This window comes from Emys orbicularis, chromosome 4 (genome assembly GCF_028017835.1).
Source record: "Emys orbicularis isolate rEmyOrb1 chromosome 4, rEmyOrb1.hap1, whole genome shotgun sequence".
Classification (NCBI taxonomy): Eukaryota; Metazoa; Chordata; order Testudines; family Emydidae; genus Emys; species Emys orbicularis.
In genome coordinates, this window is record NC_088686.1 from 28,657,764 (window position 1) to 28,677,637 (window position 19,874).

Here is a 19,874-nt window from a genome sequence, read left to right on the forward strand (position 1 = left end):
TTACCCCAGTTCCCTAAATGGCCCCCTCAAGGATTGAACTCACAACCCTGGGTTTAGCAGGCCAATGCTCAAACCACTGAGCTATCCCTCCCCCCCCTGTGAAGTGAAGTGAAGTGAAGTGAAGTGAAGTTTTTCACTTCACTTAAAAACTACTTGCTTACAAAAATCAGACATAAACACACAAAAGTGGCACAGCACATTATTAAGCAATTTTTCAGTATTTCTAATTTTTACCATATAATTATAAAATAAAGCAACTGGAATATAAGTACTGTACTTACATTTCAGTGTGTAGTATATAGATCAGTATAAACAAGTCATTGTCTATATGACATTTTAGTTTATATTGACTTTGCTAGTGTTTTTTATGTAGCCTGTTGTAAAATTAGATAACTATCTAGATGAGTTGATGTACCACTGGAAGACCTCTGTGTACCCCTAGTGGTACGTTACCCCTGGTTGAGAACCACTGCCCTAAGCAATTGCTTAGCCTGCTTATGCCTAGTGCCGTCAGTGGGCGGGATTGAACCTGGGACCTCTGGAACTTAAAGCAAACAAGCAGTAGAATGGATTCTCATTTTGTAGCTCTAAGTCTCCTACCAAGTTTTGGTTTGTTTGGGGGTTTTCTGAGTGGGGCAGGGAAATAGTTTGCTTTAAAAAAAAATAAAATGGTGTCATTGGGCTAAACTCTTCTATGCTGAGTGTTGCTTGGCACAGGAATTGGAGCAGGTGCATCAAGAGCCGGAACTGGCTCCCTAATTCTCAACTGCATCTCCAGCACAACTGAAAGATTCTGCCAGGCAGTGTCTCCCACTGGCAGAGTGGCCTTAGGAGGGATGCTGTGGTGGAGAAGTGGTGCAAAGAGAACAATCACAGGCCACAGAATCTTGTCCAATATCTATAGCAGCCATACAAAATTCTCAGGAAAGTGTATCAGCCTGCAACAGAGTACTGAGCAACAGCAGCTAAGTCAGCACTCTGGTCACTGCAGTTCTAACTGCTGTACTTTCTCCAGAGCACACCTCATTAAGAAGAGCTGGGCCTAATTGATGGGCTGAGGAGAACTAAAAGACTAATTAAGCCAGGGGGCTCCGTAGGTATAAGGCTGTATAGTATACAAGGGTAATGGGAACCAGCATTGTAAATAAACTGCACCAGGTGTTTTACTAGCATAAAGGTCTCTGAGCTGTTTGTGGAATTGAGCAGGGACAGGAGCGAGCCGGCCCTGCCACACGGTCCATAAAAAACCCTTGTAACAACGGTAATGATTATTATAATTAAAACAACTAATGATAACTTTCTAGCCCACAAAGAATGTTACTTGCCAGTAAAGTTTGTCAGTTTATTCATTCTTCATAAAGTGTCTGTCTAATTTAGCATGCTTTTCTGTTTGCACTTTATCCCTGCACTGTGAGATTCAGTCTATGTCCATTAAAAGGGGATTTGTATAAAACTCAGGGCCAAATTTTCTAAAGAATACAGGTTGCAACTCTGTTTATGTACACTTAGAACCCAATAATATAAGAATGAAGGAAGTACTCCAAGAATTCACTTCCCATTGATTTCAAAGGAGTTGACAGTGCTCAGGCCATTTAAGAGTGCCCAGAACACTGCAGTATCGGGATCTTAAGGCAGGGCAAAATACGCACATAAGCATGAGCAGTATATTCAACCAGCATGTGGTGCTTCTTCAATCTTGGTTCCTCTCCACACTTCCACCTCTTGCAATTTCCTCTTTACAATGGGACCCCGACAGAGCTCCTGCCATAACAAAGCTGGGAAATTTTTATCCACTTCATTTTTGCACTAGCAGGAAATTTTAAAAAAGACTCAGACACTAATTGTCAAAGATTCAGAATGTAGTGACCGGGGATGCGGTGATTCATAACAGACTCAGAAATAAAATCATAATTGTAATGCTTCATAAAATTCAGTTATTAGCTGATTGCCACATAAAACTGACAGCAAAGAGGGGCACTGTTCTCACTAAACTGTGTATCCATGCACATGTGCAAAACCCCACACAAACACAAACTAATGAATGTGAAACCCAGGTGTCCACAATAAGTACACATATACACACACACACACAGACACACACTCCTACCCACCCACCTTTCCTTCCCTAAAAGTTTTAGTAATTTCCAATGAGACAAGATGGGTAAGGTAATCTCTCTCTTTGGACCAACTTCTGTTGGTGAGAGAAATAAATCGCATATGGGATCAAATCCCAAACAGGCCAAACCAAAGACTACTCACGCCCCTAGCAGCAGGTAGCCTTTTGTATAGTAATGGGCCCCAACAAATGTCCTGGATCTGAACACGACTGACTTCTGTGGTAAAGGGGAATGGGGTGGAATTTGATCTGTATCTAAATTTCACAAGTGGGCCATATCAAAACCCCTGATTTTAAAAGATGCCCTGAACTTTGACGATTTGAAACCTGGATCTGGACCTGAATTTTGAAAATTACTTTAACTTTTGGAAAACAGAAAAGCTGGTAGAGGAATTTATGGTGCCTTATTATATTGTAAGTGTTTATGCAAGTTTGTATTGAAACGATTAAGTTTTCATATAAGGGAAGGTCTGCACCCACTTAGGTAGGATTATTAATGTTGGATTCTAAGGATCAAAGAGGATTTGGCTTTTAAGTCTAAAAAGCTGACGTGATACTCATGTATCTTTAAATCTCCTTTTCTAATTTGTTTTCTTCCACATGATATACTGTTTTGAAGATCAGAACATTTTCCTGAACTTGTGCCAAACAAAGAACAAGTTCCCAAGTGTGATCAGTGCATTCCTGAATATCAGACACACCTACTCAAGGTACCAAGCAAGTCTGCAAGATCTAACTCTTTAAGCTAATATTGAATCCAGGTTTGAACACACACATCTAGAATCAGTAATCAAGATTCTGCCTTATGCTGGGACCCCTTTATGCTGCTCTAGTAGTGTAAAGGGGCCATAAAGGTTTTAAAAGGCCCCTACAGAATAACCTCATTGTCGGAGGTTCTCCAAATAGCATACAGTCTTTATAATAGCTCTACACTGGCATCACTTCCTGGACCCTCTGGTAGGGGATGTGGTAGGGTTGATTGGGGAGGTGGGATCATGGCAAGATCACACTATGATCTGGCTGTTCTGTGCTAGTGTAACAGTCCATGGAGTATATTAACAAGCTGGCACAATTTAGAGCCCTGGAGTTTCTCTAAGCTGCACTGGGGATAAAGAACACATTCCTGTGAAAAGGACCTGATCCATGCCTATTAAAGTCAATGGAATGACTCACATCCTACACAGAATATGGGAACAATTAAAATAGAATCTGCTATATATTATTTTAAATGTGTTTCTTTAACCTCCACAGTGCACTGCTGAGCTGAACTTTAATGTCTATGGAGGACAAGGTATAAGATGTACCTAGCCCTAGCATAAATTCAAGGTTAGAAAAGTCACTCTAGCAATGTCAAGAATTTGTACTTAATCTGAGCAAACTCAAATTGCAGCCCTAAGAGTTAACCTTAACTTAACCTTGGAGTCTCAGAAGTTGTACAAAAAAATCTTTTGAACCAGGCAGAACACAAAGATCATTTAATTTTGTAAATTACACTTGTGTCAATGAACTCATTTAGAACCTTGACCACATTCTCTAGAGTCTTAAATGGCTTAGTTTTTTCCTTACCAGGTACTCTTTTTGTTGGTACAATGCAAAGGACATTGATGGGGTTCAGAAAATAATAGTAGTTTACATAGCACGTAGTGCAATAAAAATACAAAGAAAGGAAAGCAGGATTCCCCAATTTTCATTTTCACTATGGAGCAAAAATTACTCCTATCTTTTCTATTCTTTTAATCATTGTGGGGATAGGGAATATTGCAAATGTAAATCCTAAAAAATAACTCACTGGAACTAGTTATACAATTGGCATGTACCATAGCAATGATATGTATCACACTGAAGACCATATAACCATTCTTTTTCACCACATTTTTTTAATCACTTAAAGTTGTTGTCTAATTACAGAGTTTTTAAAAACAAAAAACAAAACAAAAACAGAAAACACATCTTTGCCTGGTACTGGGTTGTGTTCACTGACAAAATAATTAATAGATTCCAGGGCCAGAAGGGACCATTGTGATCTAGTAAGATCTTCTGTATAACACAGGCGATGGAACTTCCCTAAAATAATTCCAAGAAAATACCTTTTAGAAAAATATCTAACCTTGATTTTAAAATCGTCAGTGATGGAGAATCCATCACAACTGTTGGGGTTAATTCCCTCACAATAGAAAATTGACACCTTTTTTGCAGTCCGAATTTGTCTAGCTTTAGCTTCCAGCCATTGGATTGCATTACATCTTTATCTGTTAGTCTGAATCACCCATTATTAAATATTTGTTCTCCATATAGGTACTTAGATTGTAATCAAATCACCCCTTAACCTTCTCTTTGTTAAGCAAAATAGATTGAGCTCCTTGAGTCTATTATTTTAAGAACGTTTTCTAATCTTTTAATCATTCTCATGGCTCTTGTCTGAACCCTTTACAATTTACCAACATCCTTTTTGAACTGTAGGCACCAGAACTGGCCACAATCTTCCAGCAGTGGTTGCACTAGTGCCAAATACAGAAGTAAAATAACCTCTCGACTCCCTACTCAAGAGTCCCCTGTTTACACATCCCAGAATTACATTCGCTCTTTGGGTCACAGCATCACACTGGGAGCTCATGTTCAGCTGATTATCCACCATGAACCCCCCTCCCAATCTTTGTCAGAGGATAGTGTCCAGGATAGTGTCCCTCATCATGTAAGTATGGCCTACATTCTTGGTTCCTTGATGTATATATGTACATTTAGCTGTATTAAAACACATGTTGTTTACCGAGCAATCCAGATTGCTCTGAATCAGTGACTTGTCCTCGTCATTGTTTACCTCTCCCCCAATTTGTCTCATCTGCAAACTTTATCAGTGATGAGTTATGTTTTCTTCCGGGTCATTGATAAAATTGCTAATAACCTAGGGCCAATAACTGATTTCTGGAGGATCCCACTGGAAACACACCTGCTTGATGACAGGTCCCCATTTACAACTACATGTTGAGACTTATCAGCCAGTTTTTAATCTGTTTCATGTGTACCATGTTAATTTTATATAGTTCTAGTTTTTTAAATCAAAATGTCATGCAGTACCAAGTCAAATGACTTACAGAAATCTAACACTATTACCTTTATCACCCAAATTTGTAATATCATTTAAAAAAATATATCCACTTAGTTTGACAGGATCTATTTTCTATAAACCCATGTTGATTTCCATTAACAACATTATCCTTCTTTAATTTTGTATTAATCAAGTCCCAGAACAGCCGCTCCAATATCTTACCCGGGATGTCAGGCTGACAGGCCTACCCATGTCATCTCATTTACCCCAAATTGGCACAACAGTCACCTTCTTTCAGTCTTTTTGAATTTGCCCAGTGCTCCAGAACTTTTTGAAAAATCAACATTAAACTGTCCTGTGAGCTCCTCAGCCAGCTCTTTTAAAAATGTTTGGATGCGAGCTATCTGGACCTACTGATGTAAAAATGTTTAACTTCAGTAGCTTCTGTTTAATATCCTCCAGAGATACTAGTGGAATGAAAAGAGTGTTATCAACACTATATGATGAGACTATATCATCTGTTTTCCCCCAAATACAGAACAGAAATATTTATTGAATACTTCTGCCTTTTCTACATTATTATTGATAATTTTACCATTTCCATTTAGTAATGGACCAATACCACTGTCACGATTCTTTTTGTTCCTAATATATTTTTAAAACTCCTGTTTGTTCTTAACTCTGCTGGCCATAGATTTCTCCTTGTGTTCTTTTGCTTCCCTTATCGATTTTCTACAGTTTCTAACTTATGATTTATAGTCATTATTATCAATTTCCTCTTTCTTCTATTTGTTTTTTATTTGTATAGCTGCTTTCACTTCCCCCCCTAAACTAGGTCAGTTTTTTAACCAGCACAGCCTTCTGATATGCAGTCAGAATTTAGGACTCTGTCCTGCAAAGTCCTGCATGCCCTCAGCTCCCATTGGGCACCGAGGGTGTTCAGCACCTCACAGAATTGGGCCTTTATTTTGAAAGACTGAATCGCTATGTTAAATAAAGAGAAGCCAATTTTATTTCTAAGATTATTTACAGTACAAATGTGCTCCCAGGTGAACACACAGCACACAAAAGTAAAATATATATACTACAATATAGCTCAAAACTTACATGCCAACATATCTCGTATACTGTTTTTCAGTAGTACATAACTATACTCTTCAAAGTCTGTATTAAAATGCAAAACCTTATTAGCATGAGTCACCCCATTGAAATCAATGGGAGTGTTTACAAGAGTAATGATTGTTCAGGTCTGCAAGATTGGGCCATAAGTGAACACACACAGTAAGAAAGCACGGACACAGCCTCGCAAAATGTGTTTTTTTGACAACTGTGACTTAGTTGTTGTGATCAGGTATAGTACTTCAGAACAGGAATAAATGCACTAGAACCAAGATTTTCTAACTATGGGTGTCCAAAGTTAAGCACCTAACTCCATATTTAGGAACCTAAACAAAAGTAGTCAGATTTTCAGAGGTGCTGAGCATTCAAAGCTCCTATTGATTTCAATAGTTTTGGGTGCTCAGCACTTCTGAAAACCAGGCGACTTTTATACAGATGCCTAAATGGGAATGTAGGTGCCTAATTTTAAAGATGTACAAGTTTGCGAATTTTGGCGAACAGCGTATTTTTAGTAAATACACTGGAGTCTAAGAGGGAACTTCACTACCAGCATTACATTTTCACTGAGACATGAAGAGAAAAAGACCTTGTGTAAATTAAATGAGGCCAGATCTTATGTCAGTGTAAGTCAGCCTAGTACCACTGAGGTCACTTGAGCTAACCCATTTTATACCAGCCACCAAAGTGTGTAGATCAAAGAAGCTCTGAGATATATAGTATTGTTTCATGGTGTTTCACAGGGCTTCACCCATTCAGGCTTTGGCTCATGATATATGGTACGGGTGGGCAACTGGCCGTATCCAGTACACCAGATCATTTTATTTGTCCCACCCATAGCAGGGTTGCAGCCTCAGAATTTAAGATTGAGTCAGGTTGCTGAGAGGTGCAATCTTTGGCCTGGTCCACACTAACCCCCCACTTCGGACTAAGGTACGCAAATTCAGCTACGTTAATAACGTAGCTGAATTCGAAGTACCTTAGTCCGAACTTACCGCAGGTCCAGACACTGCAGGCAGGCTCCCCCGTCGATGCTGCGTACACCTCTCGCTGAGCTGGAGTACCGGCGTCGACAGCAAGCACTTCCGGGATCGATCCGGGATCGATTTATCGCGTCTAGACAAGACGCGATAAATCGATCCCAGAAGATCGATCGCTTACATCCGGACCAGGAAGTAAGTATAGATGTACCCTTTTAATAAAACTGCTGGTGCCTCTGTTTGGCTCCATTTACCAATCAACGCAGACTCCAGTGCCACCCCACACCACCCTGCTCCACTTACTGTCCCCCATTGTCTAATTGCTTGGAAACTGAGAGCTAATCAGATTCTGGCCAGGCTCCCTTAACAAAGGGCTAGGGCAGGGCACACCTCTGCCAACAGGGAGGAAATACCCAGAGCTGAGTGGCATGGGATGAAGCTGGAGCCTGTGTTGATGGGGAGCAGAGCACAGCCCAGGACTAGGCATAGGTGCCCATGTGCCAGGTCACAATGGCACTCATTGGCCCAACCACCTCTCCATCACTTACACAGGGGAGGGGCTCTGTCCCATGCTTCCCGACTTTGGTTACTGCCTTCCCATTGGATCTCATCTGCCACAGACAATCTGACTATGGCCAGCCCCAGTCTGCCTCCCCCCCCACACACACCTCCCTCAGCCATAGGTGGGTTCAATGGGGAGGCAATAACCAGAGTTGGGTAATATCAGATTCTCTTCCCTGCTGGCATGATGAAGGGGTGGGGCTGGGTCAAATTTGAATGTCTATTTTGATCCAGCGTATGGGCTCCTGCTCTCAGGGTGGAGCCCGAGTCCATGGGGAATAGGGTGACAAGATGTCCCAATTTTATAGGGACAGTCCAGATATTTGGGGCTCTCTCTTACATAGGTGCCTTTTACCCCCCACCCTCTGTCCCGATTTTTCACACTTGTTATCTGGTCACCCTAATGGGGAAGCAGAGCGGAGGCAGACTAAGAGCAACAAAGACAAAAACATCTTTCATAGTTATTTTTTGTTATTTTCATTTACTAAGGGGCTGTCCATAAATGACATAACATCTTTTCTAGTCATTTTTCGAGACCTTCCTCTGACTCTTGTAACACTGAAACAAACATGAAAATTAAGGATCCACCCTTAATGTGTGACATAATTAATGGACAACCTCTAATCCCCTGCTCTTCTGCACACTGAAAAAAAAGATTCATGAAAGATTTGTTTAAACTTTTTTGTAGTTAATTAAAGGTTGAGCTATAAGGGGCTTTTATATTTAAAAACACTTCAGTTTTTACACTCTTAGTACATAGTTATTTGTATGGTCAACATGCTATATGTAGCAAACATTTCTGAGTTATGCAATATGTAGCCTAAAAACAAAGGGTTTTAGTGGTCCTCTGCTACCTTAAAGTTGCTCATCCCTGATGTATTCTGTGAATGCACTACTTAAAGATCAATATACAAAGCCTCTCTCACAGGAATATTAATAGCCTGATGAACTCACAAGAGCAAGGAAATTCAATTAAGATTTAACCCTTGCCTTTGTGGCTAACTATGCTCTTCGCTCATAAGCACTGCCTACCTTGTCATAAAAATCAGGTATAATATTTATGCATCGGGCATTTATGCAGTAAAATGGCAAACACAATCCTACTGGATCTCCTCCTGCCCCCATCTCATCTGCTGTCCTCACACATCCTCTCCTTTAACCACCAACTCCTCACTTTCCTTGTCAAGCAGGGCCAACTCAGTGCACCATGTCACCACAGACGCTATGGACACAGATGGCTCCAGCCACACCGAGCAGATTGAAAGCCAAGGGGTAGTTTGAAAGATGAAGAGTTACGTAAATACAGTAGGCAACATGATGACAACACTAAGCATTGGAACCCCTAGGATAATGCCGTTATGTCAAACAGACCATACGTCTTGACTTTGAATTACAAAAACAGCAGGAAAAGGAGGCCAGAAAAAGAAGGGCAACAAAAATTTGAGACGTGTGTCTGTCTGTACGAAATTCCACTTGGGGATAGGATTGTTTCATTCAGAAAGAAGACAGAGTAAGCGGTGCTGTGGTAAAAGTCTAGTGAAGGCTAGTTGGACATCTCTACTAAACATAGCAACCCTTAACATGAATTTACGTAATATGCACATAAGACCCCAGATCATCCCCTCCTATGCAACAGGGTTTTATGGAGGGAAATCTGCACAAGGATCTCCTCATGGAGTTCCCCCTTTTCCCCCAATGGGCAGATCCCTTGGAATTCATTTGGCTCCTGGGAAAAGCACAGAAGGCCCATAGGGGCCCTCTGCCGCTATACTGGCTCCGGCCCCTGGCAGCATGGCTTTGGAGCTGCACTCCCAGGGACTCCTTTGGCCATGGCAATTCCTGGGACCACGGGGGGGGGGGGGCATGTGGAAAAGATACTACAGCTCCAGGTTGTTTAACCTTTTCCTCCTACAGTCCATTGGGACAATCATTTGTCCCTGTCTAAGTCCACTCACCCAGAGACTATGGTAATGGGAACCATAGAAAACCCTGTAACTAAAGAAGTATATTCTCTCTTAAAGGGACACTTTGGCATGCATGACAATTTTCTTTGAATAATCCAGCATGGAACTCTGTTGAAGGAACGAGAGCAGATTAGATGAACCACTGATTCCCACCCCACCCCCACCCGCCCCAGTATGACATTGCTTAGAGAATATTCTTATTATGGACATTCCCACTAAACACAAAAGACTACTTCACTTTTGGGCAATGGGGTCAGCCCTCCTTCAGGAGGACATAGCCCGATACCCACACCAAGAAAATGTAGGCTGTGGAGAGGAGAGGACTGCATAGAAGAGAACACTACCATCCCATTAATGAAATACAGCACACTTGGGACCAAATTTTGCTCTCAGTTACACTCATAAAATGCACTTGTAGGCAGTGTCCAGGCCATTACACTGATGTAAACTGAGACCAGAAATTGGCCCTTAGTATATTTCTAAAGAGAGATGGGCTGAATCCTTTGGCAAAGTTCCAAATTTTGCAGATCATACCCACCTCTCTGTAAAAACCAAAACAAACAAACAAAACCCACTAAAAATGACCTTAAAGTCTCCTAAAAGTACAGTCTATTGAAGATGCCCTATTGGCATAAAAACCTGTGTTTTCATAGCATATCTTAGATACAGCTTCTCTCTTCAAAACAAAACAATACAAAAAAAATATGTCTGTATCACACAGGTCACAGACTTTTCCTGGCCTTGAGGATATCTGGAACCACTGAGTCGCTCTCCCCATAGCAAATGTTTATTTCATTATATATTTATAGGACTACCCCACAGAATTTAGTTGGCAGCTTGTCATACGTTTGCACATACACATGACATATACAGAAACAGTTTTCAGAACCAGAAAATAATATATATAAACACACAGACATGCACAAACGTACACTTAAAGAGAGAAAAACAAATTGTACACTGTACTCCCATTAATATTTCAGGGGATAAAATAATCTCTGGCTCTGGTGGGAAAAATACTGTTCTCACTCCAATTTGAAAACAAAATAAATATAATATAAAGCAGGGCTGCATAAGGAGATGACCATTGATTTTATACAACCATATTTCAGCCTTGGAGGCACCCGGCAGACATTAGCACTGGAAATATTTCATGTTTCCTCCTCCCTGAATACAACATAATCCAATTTAACATGAAATCATCCAGCATAAACTTGAAGCGTAACGTAATATAAACGAATGGTCTGGCAGCCCGCTGAGTACCAATAGGCAACTAAAAAATAAGATATTGCTTCTAATGTTGCTGCTGTTGTGCCCCTGCAAGAATATAAACCTAGCAGTAGAGAGGCAACTGTGAAACTATTTATAGAGAACAGCAGCCCCATTTTCAGAAGTGCAGCTCTGTTCAATGTAAACAGCTGTTGTGCTGTATGCTGATTTGTGCATAGGAACTCTTATTAATATGGTGCCTACTGATTTCCTGGAAGGTCTTTGAGAAAATAAAGCGACTGTACTGGGTATTTTTAATGATTGTTATGAAACTAATTGTGATTAATAGTTTCTGTGATCAAGTCAATACAATTTTTTATTTATGTGAAAGGGTGGTGGCTGGCATTGAAATCTTGCTGGTTTTCTTTCCCCAGGGAGCACAAGGAGAATCCCTTCTCCCCTTTGCCAAATAATGACAATGTACAATTTAAATGATCATTAAGTGCCCTTTAAAGAAAACGAGCAGGATTGACTGTACACAAAACACTCCCTCTATTGCCAGCTGTTTGGGTCCGTGCTCGCCTGTCGCTCTGTTCTAAACAGAGCTTCAGAGTCACTAGGAAAAGGAGCCTCCCTGCTGGGCAGGGAGTGGGGGAAGATCAGTTATCACAATGCATCCGCTCTGATCCACATGCCCCGCTCCCTCTCGCAGCCTCTGGCTAGCTGTGGCAATACAGCAGCCACTGCCGGGCACGGGCCACCCCGGAGCCTCAGGCAGGAGCAGCGGGGAGAAAGCAGCATCTTTCCGTGTCACCCCGCGCACCTGCCAAGCTCTCCGGACTGGAGGCTAAGGCCGGGCAGCCCATGGGGGCGGGAGGGGGGTGGAGTTTCTGGGGAGGAAGGGGACTCAGATCCTGTGGGGAAGGGAGAGGCGGGGGCTAACCAGGCACTGAAATCTGGTGCCTCTGGCGGGACTGGCCACTTACCTGTGCAGCCATGAAGGAAAGGTCCATGGTGCTGCTGCTGGTGGTGCTGCTGCTGGAGAGGCTGCTGCTGCTGCCCGGGGTCGGCAGGTCCCTGTGGCGCTGCGGAGGAGGAGGAGGAGGGAGCTGGTCCTCCCCCAGCAGCAGCCGCGGGCGCGTTAGCAGTTCCAGCTCAGTGCGATCGCGGCGCCCCGACAGCAGCCCGGCTCCCCGCAGCCTCCTCTCATGGTCTGCGCGGGCAGCGGCTCAGGCAGCGGCAGCTCCCAGCGCAGCAGCCGCCGAGCCAGCCCGTGCTGTCATGTGATTCCCCCCACCCCTCCCCGCTCCCCGCCTGCGGCTCGGGCAAAGCCCCGCAGCCCTGCCCGGGCTCTCCCTCGCCTGCCCAGGGGACAAGCCCGCTCTGCTGCCAGCCGCAACGGGGCCGCGCAAGCCTGGCTGAGCCTGTCACAGCGATTAGCTGCGTGCGGCGCCTGCTCTTCGGGCCTTCCCCGCTCCAATCCACTGCCGCCCTTGGACAGACATTGCGCCTTTCCTGGCCCCGCTGGGCCACCAGCGCATTGCCACTGGCTTCACCCCACTTACTCCTGCCAGGGCAGCGGGAACCAGGCTCACTGTGGGCAGGTCTTCACTGTGGGCAGGTCGATTTAAGATACGCAAATTCAGTAGCTGAATTCGACGTATCGGAGCCGACTTACCCCCCTGTGAGGACGGCGGCAAAATCGACCTCCGCGCTCCCAGTCGACGGCGCTTACTCCCACCTCCGCTGGTGGAGTAAGAGCGTCGATTCGGGGATCGATTGTCGCGTCCCGACGAGACGCGATAATTCGATCCCCGAGAGATCGATTTCTACCCGCCGATTCAGGCGGGTAGTGTAGACCTAGCCTGTGTCAGGCACAGGCAAGCCTTCAAACCTGGGGCGAGGGGATGTACCGGCCTCTAAGGGGATCCCCCCCCCTAAAAAGACCACTCCCAGAGAAGACTACTAGTGCATGCAAAGCCTAACACTTTTAGGCCTGAAGGGAAGGGCAAGGCCTCTGGCTTGGGGGAGACCAAGACCTCAACTTTGCTTGAAGTGGCATCCCTCTCTTTCCCTATCCAGGAACAATCAACCCCTGAACGCTACATTGATTAAAAACTACCCATCACTCCCCTGTGTGATCCCTATTAGTCACTATCAGGGTGCAAGCTTGCTTTTCTGCAAGTGTTTGAGATGCTAATACAATTAGTTATGATATTAGAGGCTGGTTTGGTAGACCATAAGGTTGCCTGACACTTCCCATCATAAGACCCTGTTTTCAGTTGCTTATAACTTTGCCACACTTATTTGGACTAAAAATTTCCATGCTGGATTCTGCCTCGGGCTGAAATATTAGTGGAAAATTTCAGCCCAAATGTTCCAGCTGTTTCTAAGAAGGAGGCTAGGGAAAAAATATTAAAAAATTGAGACCTTGCCTCTGAAATGCTCTAATACCCCCCTTGCTTTGGAGCGGAGACTTGAAATTGGGCAGGTGGATAGTTTAGTGTCAGGGATAATTTTCATCTCCATGAAAATCCACCCAAATTTGGCTGAGATATAAGCCTTTGAAAAAAAATCACAATTTGCACATGCTTGGTAGAGACGTTCTGGAGCTTAACAACTAAAATCTCAGAAGTTTCCAGACTGCGCCTGCCTGATCCCCACAGAGTGATTAAGCATATTTCAGCCCAGGAGTAAAGGCACTCAGAAGAACTATCCCTGTTATGTCTGCACCCAGCGAGATTGGCTGGGCACTAGGACTAGGCCACTCACACGTTCCTGTAATATAAGACATTCCGGTACTTATGAGACTGGCATGAGCCCCCACCATACATGCAAGGTCATGCTGGTGTGTATGAAGTCACATTGCAACAGGGCGCCATTTTTAAGAACATGCTACCCCACCCCCACTGGCATGACCTCGTAAAAAAAAAAATCACAAACTCCTGTCTGATACCAGACAAAACTAAGTCTGGGGAGACTGGCAATTGTGGAAGAGAGGCTGGAACTGGTTGGGTGGAGAGACTGGAACTTGGAGCTGGGTGGGAGGGGAGGCAAGGGCTAATTAGACAAGGAGACTGGGAGTGGGAGCTGGCAAGGGAATGGGGGATGACTGGGCACCAGCCAATTGAAGGTGGACACAGATCGGGATGAGGAGCTGGGAGGAGGAAGGAGACTGGGACTGGCTGGAGAAGGAGAAGGCGACAAGGAAAGACAAAACTGACAAGGAGCTGGGATACAGGTAGAGAAGTGGGACTGGCTAGTAAAGAAACTGGGGTAAGTAAGCAGGGAGGGGAAAGAGAGGAGACAGACTGGAAGAGGAGTGTGAAGGGAGAATGAGTGGGAACTAGTGGGGTTGGGGAAAACATTTCAGGTGGAAGCCAGGAGGGGGGAACTGAGATTGGCTGGGCAAGGAGACTGAGATTGGGGCGGGGAGTGATTTGGAAGCAAGGACAGTGGAGGACTGGAGCTTGGACAGTGAACCCAGATGGGTAAGGACTGGCTGGGTAAGAAAAGTTAGGTTAAGGTTTGAGTGCCAAAAATTAAACTTGCCTGTGCTACCTTAATTCAGCCTCCTTGTGTGTATGTATTATGATGGTACTGAGTGTGGGGGGGTGTGCTGGGTTCTGTAGAACTCCCAGTAAGACAGGGCCAAACCAATTATCAGAATAAGGAATAAGAGTTTCCAGTTTGCCTGCATTTCATTCACAGAGCCTTATATTACATTGTACCAATCCATCCCTGTTCACGGAGGTACTTGACTGCTGTAAACTTGCCTCCCTCAAGTCTATCCAAAATGCTGCTGAGGTTATCTTCCTGGCTCCTCACTCTGGCCACATAACCCCTCCCTTTGCATCACTGCATTGGTTCCCTCTGCTCCACCACATCACATCTTTAAGCCCCTCCATGACTTAGCCCCACCTTACCTAGCCACTCTAATTCATCATGATATCTACTGGTGCCCTCACTCCCCCCGCATTACCAGCCTTTACCACTCAATAGGCAGCTTCATCCTCAAACATCTTCACACCTTTTCTTATGCTGTCCCTTACACATGGGGAAAAAATCGCCGTACAGCTGCTATTTTATCCACTTTTAGATCCCTCCTGAAGTCTCACCTCTGCTGAGATGCCTTAAAAACCTTGCCCATTGGCCATCATTAGATGGGTAGAAAGCAGACATGCCAAACCCATGAAAAAATGCAGAAATTGGGCTTGTTTTTGGCTTAATTGGCTTGTGAGTTGCTTGTTGGGTAGTTTTTGGCTTGTAGCTTGTTGCTTGTTTGGCTTGTTGTAGCTTTTTTTTTTTTTTTTTTTTGATCAGCTCCCAGCAAGTGGGGGCAAGGGCGGGGAGAGAGTCATGGGTGCACAGCGGGCCCACCATGGTCCCAGACTGTACGCCTGGGGGGGATCTAGTCACATAGAGTGTTGGGGTTCTTAGGGATTGGCTTGTTTTGGCCTTGTTTTGAAATGGGATTAGCTTGATTTTTGGCTTATTGTGAAAGTCGGGATGCTTATTTACTGCGTGAAAGTTGGCAACTGTGGTAGAAAGCTTCAACTACTGCTCACTATGCTAGACTTATTTGTATTGCTGTTACCTCATCCTGCCCCTGCCACACATCTGTTTGTTTCATCCATGTTGCAACAGCTTCAAGCTTTTAAGCTATTTGGGGCTGGAGCTGGGTTTTTATTGCTTCATGTTTGTACAGAGCCTAACACAATGTGGCCCTGATCATGGCTTCTAGATGCTACTAGATGTGGCCCTGATCATGGCTTCTAGATGATACAAATAATAAAGTAAGAGCATATTAATGGCAGCAGTATCTAGAGAATCAGCTTTACCCTGATCCTATCCACTAGGGTTTTAAACTATGTTTCCCCCCCTCCAATCAGTAGACACATCTTATACAAATTTTTTCAATATAATTATGTACAGTTTTGCAGAGGGTGACAATGGAAAGATGATGATGTATTAAAAAAATCAATTCTCAGTTACTTGAATGACTTTGTTTGTGTCCCTGCCAAACATTCTCCTACATGTCAAGATTCCCATTAACTGAAGAAAAAAAAAAAAAAACCACAACAGAATCTAAATGAGGCTCTCTCATTTTAAGATTTTAAATTAGATTCTATGAATAATGGAATTGTCTCACTTTGGGAAGTCCTCCAAAGTCTTAAAAGGTTTAAAAGGTTATTGACACATGCATCACAAGCCATAAGGTAATTTCAAAGCAGTTGCAATAATTGTCTAGAGATGAACTTTGCATGCATTTATAGCCATCGCTGTGAGTGTAATAGGGTCATTTGGCTCCCTCCACAATAAAAGCTATAGCAGTATCACTTCAATAGGAAAATAAAGTAGCAAGGGCCCTGATACTGCAATTACTTACACACTTGCTTACCTTTATGCACTTTCAGCAATCTAATTGAAGTCAATAAGCTACTCACAGTGCATAAGATTAGGCATGTGCTTAAGTCTCTTCAGAATTGGGGCCTAAAGGAGGATATTATTTGATCTGTGTATTAAGAGCTTTGCAGGGGCATGGCTCTGGCACTGACATTCAGCCTATCTCTGCATTAATCTTGTGAAAGATGGCCAGAAATATGCAGGAAGGAAGGAATATAGCTTAACCTGTGGTTTTCTCTCCAGTTTTGATTTTGGAAAGGTGCAGTGAATTTCCTGCAGGTTTATTGGAAAATCAAATGATGTTTAGGTGGTTAACGGGCAGTCGTTCAATCTGCTCATTAAGGTCTGAGGGGTTGGGTTTTTTTTGTCCCCTGTGCTCCCCCCACCCCCCAGTGGTGTAGGACTAGCATATTAGAGCCAAGTTTGTGATTTAGCTCGAGCATCAAACTGCTGATATTCTCTTATTCGTTGTAGTCTTGAGTCACAAGAAACATGTCCAACTCCTGAATTCCACTGCAGACCTACGTAACTTAAGGTCAGGGAGAATACAGCTGGAATAGCACAATATGCAACATGTTAATCAACAGTTACAATAGTTCAAAGGCCAAAGGCCTATGAAGGAATGTCATACAACAGAGAAAGGCACAAACTCAAGCAAAAGGAAATCAAGGTGACAGTGTCCGGTTTTGTGCAGTACTGATGAGAGAGGCTACTGGGCCAATGGCCCAGACCCTAGACTGGTCTTCCATTTGGAATCAAGTTTCAAAATTTTCACTTCCATGGTGCATATGCCTTGCGGAATGACTTCTGATTTAGACCCTTGTAGGTGAGAGCATAGTTTGGATTTAGTAGAAAAACTACTTAATATAAACAATTTTTTAACATTGTGGCACTTAGCACAGAAGACAGCAACTCACCCCCAGTCTGTTCCTACTCTGAACCCCAAATGCTTAGCTTCATTTCTTCTTCTTCTTCTTCACTTCCATAGTTTGGGTTATGTAGAACTTTGCTTACATTTGATTTCTTACATGCTCTTCTATTATCTGAGAAGGAGGAGGGTCGCATTACATCTGGTGCCATTGGAATATGGTGCCAGTATTATACTTCGCAGTATATCCATTCATTGGATATACAGAAGGTAAATTATATCTTTTATTTGCTAAGCACTCTAGAAGTTTGACTGAAGTGGCAGATGGTAGCGGAATAATAAAGTAATGGATTATTGCAGGTTCAAGATGTACTCCAGTATGGGATCTAGCTATAAGCAGCAGTGAAGTCCAATGGTTACCATTGAGAATTACTTCCTGAATGGCTTGACCAGAGCTAGAACTTTGTCTACTGGGGCCCTTTCCCTGTCAACACAGTTTAGGCAGTCTGCTTTATGGGAATAATACCTGGGCAGAATTTGCAGTGTTGCCTGGGAAAAACTGCCTAAGAGAACATTGTAACTTCCAGGTTCCTTCTTCACCACAATGGAGGTTACTGTTTCAGATGTCATTCTTTTTCGAAAGAGGTAAATTTACTGTTTTTGTTTATAATGGATATGATATTTGGTCATGTTTTGTTCTAAACGGAAGTCATAATCTACACATTTTAAAAACAAAATGTCCTCACCTCCCTTACTAACAAGGCCTTAGGTGATTTAAGTAAAAGAATTTGACAGATAATTTTTTTTATATGATTTACGCTGTTTGTTTACTTTTTGCATTTCACTCTGCTTGCCTGATGGAAATAGACTAGTCAATTTTCACTTCTATTCATTGTCAATTTCTCTTCTTGGCTCCTGCAACAGCACAATGCAGAAAAGTTTGAATTGCAAACACTATGCCATGAAAAATGAACTGCTTTCATTAATTTACTAGAAGAGAATTTATAAACACTTTTTCCTTATGCAAAACTAAATTTTGCATCTAAACTACTCTATAGTATCATTCAAATTCTTTAAATTCTGCTGTAAAATAAATCTGTGGGCTGCTTCTGTCTTCTATTAATGATGGTGGAAGGTGTGAATAGAGGTCCAGTAGCTAGCATGCCAGCCATGGGTCTCATGAAGTAGATTGAGAACATTTAAATAGAGTTATGATTTATTAGTGCCTTTGACAAATTCAGCATAAAAGCACCTAGCTTAACATGCAAATACAGTTGTGTAATATTATTGCATTCCAAAAACAAGCTACAATTGCCTAACGTGCTTCTTAATTTGCTTAGAGATGTCCATTAAAAAGACCACATTTTTCAGTGCAGTGGAACATAAGTCAATTAAATAATAGTTTGGTTTGTTAGATTTCCTGGGGCATAGTAGGAAATCCTTTGTTGCACTGAATGCATACATAAGCTCTGTTTTTGCTTCACAACGCAGACTTAACAAAACTTGACAATTGAGTCTTGCTACTGAAAAGGATTTTAAGTGTGCTTGTATCTGTACAGTCATATTTATTGTAATGTTGTATTTTACTACCAAAGCAGTGCTGTAGCATTCCCAATTCTGCCTCCCTTTGATCTCAAATTTTACATTTACATAGATAATATTTCTCCATGTTGGAGAGAAGGTGAATCCGAGGTTTTGGTGAATTTGTGCTATAATTAAACAAATGCTATTCTCTTCTGAACCTCAGTTTTAACCTACTCTCTTCACTATACCAAGCCTGGTTCATTCACAGCTGCAGCTGACAGTTAGTTCTCTTCAGGAGGAATCATTCAAAGTGATGTTTGGAACCCTACCTGGAGACTGAGTGCATTGTTTCTGACAGACCCCTGTTGTTACAATACATCATAATTTAAGCAGAGGGATTCTGAATTTTTAATACAGAGCCTGATTGGACTGAATTACCAAAGGATAATTCACTTAGAAATATTTTCCCTTTATCATTCTTTTTGGTGCCATTCAGGGAACTGAATGCTTAATCAGTAAGGAGAATAATGTTGTTTGGTAACACTTTGCATTTATAAATTAATGCATTATAAGTCCAGTAGGTACCATTATGATATTCTATACTGACCTCCTTCATAACACAGGCCATAGAATTTCACCCAATACTTCCTGAATCAAGCCGGTAACTTATGGTTGAGCAAGAGTATGTATCTTTTAGAAAGACATTCAATCTTGATTTAAAGACTTCAAGTGATAGAGAATCTGCCATATCCCTAGGAAGTTATTCTAGTGGATAATTACCCTCACTGTTAAAAATGTATGCCTTATTTCCAGTCTGAATTTGTCTAGCTTCACTTCCCAGCTATTAGATCTTGTTATGGCTTTGTCTGCTAGATTAAAGAATGCTCTACTATCAGAAATCTTCTCCCTGTGCAGAGACTTATTAAACTGTAAGTCACCTCTTAGCCTTCACCACTGTAGCACCTTTCATAGGAGGGTCTCAAAGTTTTTACAGACATTTACTAGCCCTTATCTTGACTTCGCTCATTCCAGTTGCAAAGCCTGGGCACTCCTCCGTAAGCTGGGAACTGCTGACTCAGTATAA

The 19,874-nt window shown here is 42.6% G+C and overlaps 1 protein-coding gene across 1 annotated transcript in view; it reads right to left on the minus strand.

The window, feature by feature from the left end:
* The window catches only part of C4H14orf132 (chromosome 4 C14orf132 homolog), a 57,366-nt gene extending 43,580 nt beyond the window's left edge, over positions 1–13,786 (minus strand). The window contains exons 1-2 of the mRNA XM_065402620.1: positions 13,765–13,786; positions 11,979–12,205 (exon numbers count right to left, since the gene is read on the minus strand). Of these exons, the coding sequence (XP_065258692.1) occupies positions 11,979–12,205; positions 13,765–13,786 (249 nt within the window). The remainder of the gene's footprint in view (positions 1–11,978; positions 12,206–13,764) is intronic.
* Positions 13,787–19,874: the final 6,088 nt, after the last annotated feature.